The sequence below is a fragment of the Delphinus delphis genome, chromosome 8 (genome assembly GCF_949987515.2).
Source record: "Delphinus delphis chromosome 8, mDelDel1.2, whole genome shotgun sequence".
NCBI classification, from domain to species: domain Eukaryota; kingdom Metazoa; phylum Chordata; class Mammalia; order Artiodactyla; family Delphinidae; genus Delphinus; species Delphinus delphis.
The window spans coordinates 62,164,181-62,175,432 of record NC_082690.1 but is presented as its reverse complement, the minus strand read 5'-3'; the positions used below and the strand labels follow the sequence as shown (position 1 = coordinate 62,175,432).

At 49.4% G+C, this 11,252-nt stretch overlaps 1 protein-coding gene across 1 annotated transcript; it reads right to left on the bottom strand.

Annotated features, from left to right (window-relative positions):
* Nucleotides 1–3,396: 3,396 nt before the first annotated feature.
* Nucleotides 3,397–8,294, bottom strand: CNGA4 (cyclic nucleotide gated channel subunit alpha 4). Its single transcript, XM_060019673.1, is given in 7 exon segments — nt 3,397–3,908; nt 5,600–5,967; nt 6,744–7,353; nt 7,356–7,388; nt 7,689–7,795; nt 7,995–8,096; nt 8,233–8,294. Coding segments are annotated over 7 exon segments (1,794 nt in total).
* Nucleotides 8,295–11,252: the final 2,958 nt, after the last annotated feature.

The following is an 11,252-nucleotide window of genomic DNA, read 5'->3' as shown; positions in this document are numbered from 1 at the left end:
ATTAACAATGCTGTATTAGTTTCAGGTGTACAGGAAAGTGATTCAGTTATACATATTCATGTATCTATTCTTTTTCAAATTCTTTTCCCATTTTGGAAATTTCTATTTTTGATGCTGCAATTCAAAAAGCTTTAAGTCAAGGGGATACAGAGATTTAGGTACTTTCTTATGATGAGAGGAGGGATAAAATGAACAAAACCCAAATGAATATCTCAGTGAAGTTTCTTGCCACATATATAAGTACGTAGCCTAGCAATTGACACACAGTAAATAATATTCTTTGGGCTAAAAGATTATTTTTGTTGTTGTTTTGTTGTTGTGATTCCAGGAACTTAAAATTGTGTTCCCTTCTGCCCATCCTGACTCAACTCTATGCAGCTTGATCCCAAGTTGTCAAAACACTGTCTTCCACACAGAAGTCTCTCCACAACTAGAGGACCCCAGCACGGTATTGCTGATATTCAAGATGTCCTGTGGTGTGGTGGCTCTACCAGGAGGAATTTGATCCCCTCATCCTAGAAAAGCAGAGGCAGAGCAAGATGCACAGCTGACTACAGAAGAATTTTGTTTCTGCAGCTGGCAAGATGGCCAGTTATTACCCTCCTTGTGCTGTAGACCAGGATTCTATGGGGTGGCACGGCCACCTGTTCTAAGAGAGCCTTCTCTTGGGACAGGTGTGCACCTTATCAATGAAAAGCTTATTCTCAGCACCCCAAATCCATCAGGAACCACTAAAAAGGCCTTCATTACATACCTACCCATTCTATGTCAACATGATTTGAAGGTAGAGATGGTAGGAAAACCTCTTGAGAAATTGACACTCGTCTTCCTCCAATGTTGGGCCTTTACCTGCTTCGACTCCCATCTCTTTGGTTGCCAAATATATATTTAGGTACCTACCATATGCCAGGCACAGTTTTGGCTCTGAGGATAGAGTGATAATCAAGACAGACAGTGACAATCTGATGGATCTCATAATTTGTGAGGAGGCTATCAAAAAATAACCACACATTTTAAAATGACTTAATGTGGGGCTTCCCTGGTGGCGCAGTGGTTGAGAGTCTGCCTGCCGAGGCTGGGGACGCGGGTTCGTGCCCCGGTCCGGGAGGATCCCACGTGCCGCGGAGCGGCTGGGCCCGTGATCCATGGCCGCTGGGCCTACGCGTCCGGAGCCTGTGCTCCGCAGTGGGAGGGGCCACAGCGGCGAGAGGCCCGTGTACCGCAAAAGAAAAAAAAAAAAGACTCAATGTGCAATGACCCTCATAATCTCTCTTGACACCCTGGCTCCAGCCACAGCCTCAGTTTCTATGGCTGTTTGAAAAAGTTGTGTTTCAGGTCCTTCATATCTGAGTCCTGCATCATATCTAAAAGGTTGGTCAGCTTAGAGGGCCCCAACAGCTCTGGGGAATGTCTCCATGACAACACATTAGCAGATGCTCCGGACACATCCTGCCCTCACAACACTGGGGGCCCTACCCTACATTCTTTTGTACTACCTGTAATAATCATTCTTGATATTTTGTAACTGATGATTCAACATCTTGAAATCATGAGAAAATTAAAGGCCAGAGTTGTTTACATCTCCCCTGTGATCTTTCATGGATGCCTGAAAATCATATTGCAAACACTTCAACCACAAGACCCCAAACTGTTTTTTGCTTCCTACCTAATAGGGGATGTCCCCACCTAAAAACTTGCTACCGGTATAGAAATAAAGGCTCTTTTACCCATGTTTTCTTCTTGTTGCTTCTGCCTCCTGACCAACGCTGGTGCTTCCCCATGTGGCCCTGCATGGCACAGTGTGCCCCCTCCTGTTGAGGACTGTAAGTAATCAATTCTTCTTTCAATGGCATTGATCTCTGAGTGTGTCATCACTCATCAGTGTAATATAAATTTATCAGTTTGATATTGATAAATTCAATTCCAGGCACATTTTAAAATACCACCTGGCACAGCCCACACCCAAAGACTTGCCAGGCCCTGGAGGAGCTAGAGTTGTGGCAAGGGTGAACCTGATTCAGAGATGACACCTGACTCTGCTCCACAGACCCTATGACACTTTTCCGCCCCAAACCTGCAGACCTTCTTCTAAGTATGTAAAAGTTTCTCCAAAACTCCCCAAACACTCATCTCCTGTTGTCCCCAGTCATGATATTCCACTCCACCTAGTCTCTATTCTCCACCCTATATCTTGGAATGTATAGAGGAGGAGGGCTGGGTTTCTGACAGGACAAAGGCCAGCTCTGAGAACCAGCATGGTAGGACGGGGCCAGCTGAGTAGTTCTGGGAAATACTCTCCCCTTGGAATCAGTCCCGAGAGCAAGGTAGCCCTGGCCTCAGGTTCCAGGGCTGAACCAAAGGAAGGAAAAAGGAGCAGAGGTATTTCCTCTGGCTTACTAAGCTAGATCAAACCCTTCAGAGCTCATGAGGTTGAGGACACAAACTCTGCTGTGAGATGCAATGGTCAGTGTGTATATGTGAATGTGTCTATGAAAACGTGTGCACATTTTTTTTTTTTTTTTTTGCGGTACGTGGGCCTCTCACTGTTGTGGCCTCTCCCGTTGCGGAGCACAGGCTCCGGACGCGCAGGCTCAGCGGCCATGGCTCACGGGCCTAGCCGCTCCGCGGCATGTGGGATCTTCCCAGACCAGGGCACGAACCCACGTCCCCTGCATGGGCAGGCGGACTCTCAACCACTGCGCCACCAGGGAAGCCCGGCTCAGTGCTTCTTGATTCATCAGGTACTCCCGCCTCTTTGAATCCAACCCAACAACTCTACACAGCCTGTGCCCCTTTCCCCTGTAACCGAGAATTCAGACAGAATTCATCCTGGACCACATTGGCTTTGATGTTTCCCATCAGCCCCATAAATGCTTAGTGAGGAAGCAGATATTTATTGAAGTGCTACTTGCAGGGTACACTTGTGAACCTCCCATATGGAGGGGCATTTAAAAGATATCTTGGAACGAGAGGGTTATGGGAGTACTTTTGTGTGTTCACAAGTGTGTGCAAACCTGTGGAAGGCATCTGTGTGTACTGATGTGTGATTCTCAGTATATGCGTGTTTATGAGGTGTGTGACTGAATGTGCACATATGATGTGGGTATAAGACGTATCTATGTGAGAAAGCATGTGTGCTCTGAGAAGGGGAACTCCAGAGCATTTTATATGGATTTCACCGTCTCACGGCCAGTGTGGATATATGCACATAGGTGTGTGTGCGTGCGTGCGTGCGTGTGTGTGTGCGTGCGTGTGTGTGTGTGTGTGTACTGCGTGAGCAGGGGGTAAATGTGTGCTATACTCCTGCATCTCTAGGTGGCGCATCTACATACCCAGTTCACTCCCATCTCTGTAACCTAGCAGACTGGATGGCAGAGTTTCTGCAGGCAGGCTTTCCTACAACTCTGGATTCAACCGGTGGTGGGGGTCTGGGGAATAGCCATGGGGTCCCTCTGGGCTTGGGGGTCCCTCCTGGCCAGCTCTGCCCTCTCCATCCTTGGACGTTTCCTCCCCAGGTTCGCCCTCATGGTCGGCCTCGGCCAGTTCCTCAGGCATTGGCCACTCCTGAGTCTGCCACTCCTGCCGCTCGATGCGATAGGCGATCTTGAGTGCCCTGGACTCCAGCTCAGCCAGGAGTCGTGCGAACCTGGTCTGCAGATCATCGAGTTGCTGGTCGAGGCCTCGCAGCTGGGCCTCCGTGGCCTCCTGTAGGGCGGTCTCAGCTGCCTCGGCATTTACGTCCAACTTGTTCATTGTGAGCAGGATCTCACGGCCCTTTTCCTCCATGACGGCCTGGGCCTGTGGATACTCGCTCAGCACTTCCTGCAGGTCCTCCTTGCTCAGGCAGAACAGATCCGAATAACCTAGACTCTTGATGTTGGCTGTAGGGCGGTTCCCAGACATGTTCCCTGTGGCCACGGGCAGACATGTGGGAGGTTAGTCAGGGTGGGCGTGAGAGGGCATCTCCCTCTGGAACCAGGACCCCCACTTGCACATTTGTGCTTCCAAGCCTCTCTTCCTGCCTCATTAATTCTCTCATCCAGTAGAGTACTGGGTAGGGACTGGGCCCTGTGCTGGGTGGGTATCAGTGACCTGCCTCCAAGAGTTCACAGTCTAGAGGACTTAGACATTTAAGGGGATAGTTACGTAACAGTAAAGCCAATGCAGAGTAGATGTGCATCTGGTACTGTGGGAAGATAGGCAAAGAGCCCCTGACAAGCTGTAAGGCAGAGAATTTAGGGAAGCCTGGAGGAACTTAAGCCTGGACTGAGTAGGAGGTAACTAGGGGAGGGGGTGGGGAGGGCAGCTAGGCGAGCAGAGGGATGGACTTAGGAAAGAGTCAGGTGGTTACAGAATACAGGAAGCAGTCCAGGGAGGCTGAAGTTCAGGGTGTGAGGAGAGATGGAGAGAGCCGGGTCATGCTGGCCTCGTAGCCCTGGCAAGGAGTCCAGACCTTGTGTTGAGGACAGTGAGAAACTATTGAAATATTTCAAGCAGGAGAACTGTATGGTGTCATTTGCATTTTAGAAAGATGGTGGTGGGTGGTGGGTGGGAAGATAGGTTCGTCTGAATGCTGCAACGTCTCAGAGGTAGAAGGACCTTAGAAGGGACAAGGGAACTACCGTTTGTTGAACTCTTGCTATGTGCCAGGCATTGCACTGGGTGCCTCACTCGTAGCTCATTTAATCCTCCCAAATAACTCTTTGGGTTTTTAATATCATCCCTCTTGGGTAGGTGAGGAAACTGAGGCCTAAAAGAGGGAAGTGACTTGTCCAAAGTCAGGTAAACAGTGGCCAACTACATACAAGATGTGGGTCTTGAGGGGGTCCTTGGAGGAAGATGTGAGGCATTTAGGACAACTGGAGAGTGGGATCCCCAGACTGAGAGCACATCCAGTGCTCTCACGCCCTTTTCAGTCTTTCCCATCTCCTGTGGCCTCAGTGTCTTTACCCATGATTAGGTATAACAACTCCTACTGCACAGGCTGATAGGAGGAACAAATGAGCCAGTGTGCAGTACCTGGCCTGGACTGGAGCTGATGCAATAAATAGGAATTCCTTCCTTCTACCTTCCTTTCCACTTGGCTATGAGATATTTGTTTCTTGTACTGTTCCCAGGAGTGTATACTTATTACCTGTGTGACCTCGGACAAGTTCCCCAAACTCTCCGTGCTCTGATTTCCTTACCTTTAAAATGGGGATAATAGTACCTACTTTATAGAGCTGCTGTGAGAATTTGATGCGTTGGTACATGTGGAGAACTTTGAACAAGGCATGTAGTAAGCAGGCAACAAATATTAACCATTATTATTATTATTATTGATTGTTATTATCTCTGCATTTTCCATGGATCTGTTGGTGCCTTGGGTGGCTATCCACAGAGCAGGTCTGCTCTCTCTTCCAAGGACCCACGCTGCTCATTGACCTTGGCACAGCCTCTTCTCAGGGAACAGACCCTCCTTGTCCTGCTTCTCTCTTGAGCCCTCTAGTGGCTCAGGCAAGGGCCAGGTGTCCTTAATCTGTAGGCTCTGAAGTACCATCTGGTCTCAGCATGGGGTTCTGCTGTCCCCATTCCCCTCCCCTAGCCCTGTCTCCGGAACCAATGATGGCGTGCCCTCCTTTGATGTTGATGATGCTGATCTCCCCACAGTAGAGCCCTGCACCAGGCACAGCATACCGAGTGACACCATCATCGGCTACCACAGCCGGCTGACCCTCTTGGATGATGTACATCTCTCGGCCAGTGTCCCCCTTGCGGCAGACGTATTTGCCTGGTGAGTAGGTCTGGGGCTGCAGCTTCAGCACCAGCTCCTCCAGCAGGCCGGCCTCACAGTTCTGGAAGATCCGCACCCGGCTCAGAGTAGGCAGGTGTACAGACACGGCCACTTCTGCCCTCAACCGCTCAGGCAAGTGCTGTAAGATGGCTACCTCATTGGTCATCTTCTTGTTGATCTGCAGGTGCTGGTACCTGGGGGCAAGGTCCATAATCAGTCCTCACCAGCCCGCTACATGCCTCCCTCTACGTCTTCCATCAGGGCTCTCAGCTCGGCCTCGGCCAAGAACCCAACCACACCGAGTTCTCACAGGGGTCACGGGAATACTTGACAGTTGGTTGATAAACATCTTTAATGCACTACCTGCTGGTCAGAGATACGTTTTGACAGCTTCTCCCTCACCCAGGGCCTGGAAGCCTCCACCAGTGAACAGTGACTAGGATACCCTTTAGCTCTTGTCAGGCTCTACTCACCCACCATTCAGTGATGTCTTGTACCATATCACTGATATCTACTTCAGTCACCAAGCCCCATCTTCTTTAGTGATCCTCTGCTCTAGGTCCCCAACTTGGTGACACTTCCCTTTGTTCAGCCTACAGTATGGACTCCACGACATAGTCAACCATCTTGTTGTTGGCCATCCCCTGAGGAGTATTGCTTTTCCCTCTTACCTCTTCCGGGACCTTCTGAGTCCTACCAGGTGGTGGCAGTTCCCATTCCCTGGGTTCTGGGTTATCCTTCCTTGTGTATGAATTCCTCTCCCTGTCAATCTTTTACCCAACCCCTCGCCCTAAGTCCATATCCAATTAGTGGAGGAAATCCTTTTCCAAGTCCCACCCAGTGAACCCTCCAATGAGCCACATCCTGAATGCCCTGCCTGACCCACCAGGCAGTAAGAACCCAGCCACCTTCCTCAGACTCTATCCAGTACACCTCTCCCTGTCCTGGTCTGGAACTCCAGCATCCTCACCAGTCCATGACTCGCCGCTGCAGCCTGCGGTTGACGTGATGCAGCTTCATGTATTTCTTCACCAGGGCGTGGTCTGGGTAGAAGGCTGCATCTGCAGTGTTCATGTTGTAGATGACAGAGCTCATGCTACCCATGATGGTGGCGAAACCCATGACGGCCAGTAGGAAGTCTCCCACCACGAAGAGGTACTCCTCCTCCCGGTCTGGCAGCGGCGTATCGCCCACGGTGGTCAGGATCAGCGTGGAGAAGTGAAAGCTATAGAGGTACTGGCGCCACAGCTGCTCAAAGCCAGGCTGCGCGGGGTCGGGGTACACCCAGGCGTCACTCCCGAAGCCCAGGTACCGGGACAGGGCAAAGTATAGGCAGCTGTTCCAATGGATGACAGCAAAAACGTAAAGCATCAGCTTGGCGATGCGGAAGGCATTCGGGTGAACTGTGCAGGTCTCCATGCGGTCAAAGGCCTCAGAGAGGCGGGGCACCCGCAGAAAGCGGTTCAGCCTCAGCGTGGGCGTGTGTGGACCCAGACTCACATAGGCCACTTCCGTGGGTAACAGGGAAGCCAGGTCCAGGAAGAAGCTCCAGGTGCGAACGTAGCGACTCGAGATCCTACCCTGTCCACCACCAGTATGCCTTGTTCCAAGAATCCTGGTGGGGGAAGTGGGGGCCGTCGTGGGTGGTGTCAGATATAGGGTGGAGTCAGGGCATCTGCCTGCTCCAGAAACGAGGTTGAGGGTGGGCAGGCCAGGGCAGGCCAGGGAGACAGTTACCGGGGACAGGGTGGGGGCCGGCTTAACCCTGCTCCAGGGTTTCTGGGGTGAGCCCAGGGATACCGTAAACATAGAGGCATGTGAAAGTGCTGTCAGGGAGGGGGTCACTTTCTTGTTACTAAGAGGCTCTCTTTAGGAAGGGAACATGGAAAAAAAGTCAGTCCTGAGACTCACTGACCAGTGTGGAAGCGCACCACGATGTCCAGTAGGTAGAGCAGGTCACTCGTGCAGTCCAGTACTAACCAGGCCACCAGATAATAGTGCTGCAAGTCGGGGAAGCAGGCTCTGCGTGGCAGGGACAGAAAGGACTGGCTTAAGGGCGCCCTCCGTGTGTTAGGTGTTCTCCCGCAGCCGCTGAGCATTAAGTGCTGGGCTCTCGTATAGACGCCGCCCCTACACCAGCCCGTGCAAGGGACCCGCCCCTCTCCTGGGCCTCACTCTTTAGCCCTGGTCTCTGCTTAAGGCCCTTCCCATAGTGCCAAACCTGCACACGACGATGATGAGGTTATACATTACTGGGAAGACCATAGTGTTCAGCCACCAGTAGTAGTAATCCCCAGATGGGTCCAGGACAGGCAGCAACTTCCTGTTGGGCAAGAGGGGAAGTTGTGCTTCACTTATTCACCGTTCAGTGCTGTGGTTGTGACCGGAAGCAGCAAAGAAGGATCAGGCTCCATCTGGTGAGGCAGACAGATCTTACACAGGGGACCAGGATCTCTCACCTGGCCTTGGGTGGGGCAGAACTGCTGGACTCTGTCGTCTTCACTTTGCTGTCCTGGCTCATGGTTCTGTGGCCTGGTCCCTGGGTGTAAGATACCCAGGGCCTCTGCCTGCAGGTGGCTTCAGGAGGTGGGGGTAGTGCCAAGCTGCCCTTGGTCTCCAGGTGCGATTCCTCCATCTTTGGCTTCTAAAGCTCTTAGCAACACAACCAGGGCCAGCCGCTACTGCAGAGTGGAGGCAGTGTGGCTCCAGCGCTCCGCCCCCTCTCCTAGGGCCTGGGCTTACACCTGCCCAACTAAACATCTCTAATGGGGTCCCTGGAGATGGTGGAGTTTCATGCCTCAGACGTTAAGGCTACGCCTCGTCTCCCTCCGCCTTCCTCAAAGTTGAACTACACAGGGGCCCTCTAGCCAGGAGACCTGTGTGTCAGTGTAGGCTCAGAAATTCATTCTGTTTTACCCTGTGCAAGTCCCCTGCTTGCACCTCATTTTTTATTCATTGAACAACTATTCACTGAATGGCTCATTTGTGTCAGGTGCTGAACTAGTCTCCAGGGACAAAGAATGCCTGTCACATCAGATATGAGCTCTGTTTCCATTACCTGCACCCTATCCTTCCTGCTGGATGAGTGTGATGGGGGCCATCCTGTGGCATTTTTGCCCTCATTCCCTTCTTGTTACCTCTCATGCCTGATCTCACCCGTTATTTCATGTGCTTTCTACATCCTCAACCTCTTTCAGTTTTCCCTTTCTGTGAACATGCTTAAACCTCCCATACCAGAACAAACAAAAAATCCTAAAAATTCTCCCTCAACTTGATGTCCCTTTCACTACTATCATCTTTCTCAGTCAACAAGTCATAACCAGAACACCTGCTATGTGCCAGGCCAATATTGTGCTAAGTATTGGGGATAAAAGACGAATGAAGCACATTCCTTGCCCTCCAGAAACTCACAGTCTGGTAGGGGGGAAGAGTCAGGTAGATAGGCAATTACACATCAGTCTGATGGGTACTCCATTAGGTGGGTACACAGAGGGTTATTACAGTACATAGAAAGTGTCCTAATTGAGACTGGGTTCTGTAGGATGAATAGGAGTTAGTCAAGTATAAGATGGAAGAGTGAAGAGCACTCAGGCAAAGTGTATAGAGTATGCAAAGGCATAGAGATTTCAAAAAGCATGGGTGACTGGGAGAACATCACTTGGTTTTTGTAGTGAACCTGAGAGGCTAGTGGTAAAAGATGAGGCTGAATGGTGGACAGAGGACAGCTCAGGGAGAGCTTTGTCAGTCATGTTATACAGCTAGGATTTTATCTAAAGGCAATGAAGAACTCATGAAATGTTTTGCACAGTTAAGCGATACGGCTAGATTTGTGTTTTCAGAGAGTTTCTTGGAAGGAACATCTATAGTTTCCAACATTTTATTTTATTTTTTTGAAATCCTCTTTCCCCATGGCTTCTATTGATACCATAATATCTTGGTTTTCTGCTTATTTCTTCTCAGTCTCTTTCATAAGCCCCTGTGTCCACCCTTCCTGTTTTGGTGTTTCTTTGGACTCTGTCCTAGGCCTTCCTCTCTTTGCATCCTCCCAACTCTCTCTGGTCAATCTTGGTCACCCACAGGATCTCCTTTTGCATCTAACGTCTCCCAAGAACTCTCTTTGAGCTCCAGACCTACCTATACCACTAATTGCTGTCTGGATGTCCCCACTCGGACATTCCACAGTCACCTTCAGCCCATTGGCTCCATAATTGAGCTCATTATCTTCCCCCATCTGCTCTTTCTCTTATAATCCCTATCTCTGGCTTATCAGCCAAAATACCTAGCACCAGTATTTATTATTATTACTATTGTATAACATTGTGGCAGTTTTCAAAAATAGTCACAAATTCTTTGATGCTCCTTCCTTGTGGCTGTTCAGTCAATAGAGTATAGCAGGAATGATGTTGTGTGACTTCTGAGACCAGATCATAAAAGTCCATGCAGCTTCCTTTTGGTTTTCTTTGAACACTCACTGTCTGGAAGCTCCCTCTCAGGATGCTCCCTCTTGGAACCTAGCTGCCACTTTGTGAGAAGCCCAAGCCACAGGAAGAGTCAGGTGTCTGTACTTTGTTTGACAGGCCCAGCTCAAGCATCAGACATGTGAGTGAAGAAGCCTCCAGATGATTCCAGCCACCAGCCTCAAGTCACTCGCCACACGTTTGAACTTTCTAGATGAGGTCCCCCAGACATCAGGGAACAGAGACAAGCCATTCCTGCCATGTCTTGTTCAAATTCCCAGAATCTGTGAGCAAAAAAAAATGGCCATTTTTTTACACTATTAAGTTTGGGATGGTTTGTTACACAGCATAGTAACCAGAACATACATAGAGAAAAGTACATATTTCCTAAGTACACAGCTTGATGAATTTCACAAGGTGAACACAGTCATGAACCAGCACTCACATCAAGAGCCCCACTCTGTCCTCTTCCAGTCAACGCTTTTCCAAGGGAAATCACTGTCCTGGCTCTCAATCCTGTAGTTTAGTTTTGCCTGTGTTTGACTTCTATAAACTAAGCATCAGTTTTTAATCCTTCCTCTTATTTTCCTTTCATATTCGTCCAGTCATCAGGCCCTGGTGACCTAATAACCACATATCCATTTCTCTACATCCTTACTATTCTAATTTAGGCCTTATCAATCTGATCATAAAATTCTTTATAGTTCTCTATTATCCCAAGGATAAAAATCTAAACACATTAACACGGTCTGCAAAGCCCTCTGGTACCTGACCTCTGTTTGTGTCTTCAGCCTCATCTCACAGTGTTTCCTCTGCACGTTCCCTAGGCTCCAGACAAGCTGTACTGATTATAGTTTCCAGAGTTCCTCCCACATGTTGTCCATTCTTTCTCACCTTGTTATGTGCTGATCCTTTGGGCTGAAACTTCCATTTCTTTTTCTTTTTAAATACTTTTCCTTTTGAATTAATTTTAGGCTTACAGAAAAGTTGCAAAAATAGTATAAAAGTCCTTGTAAACTCCT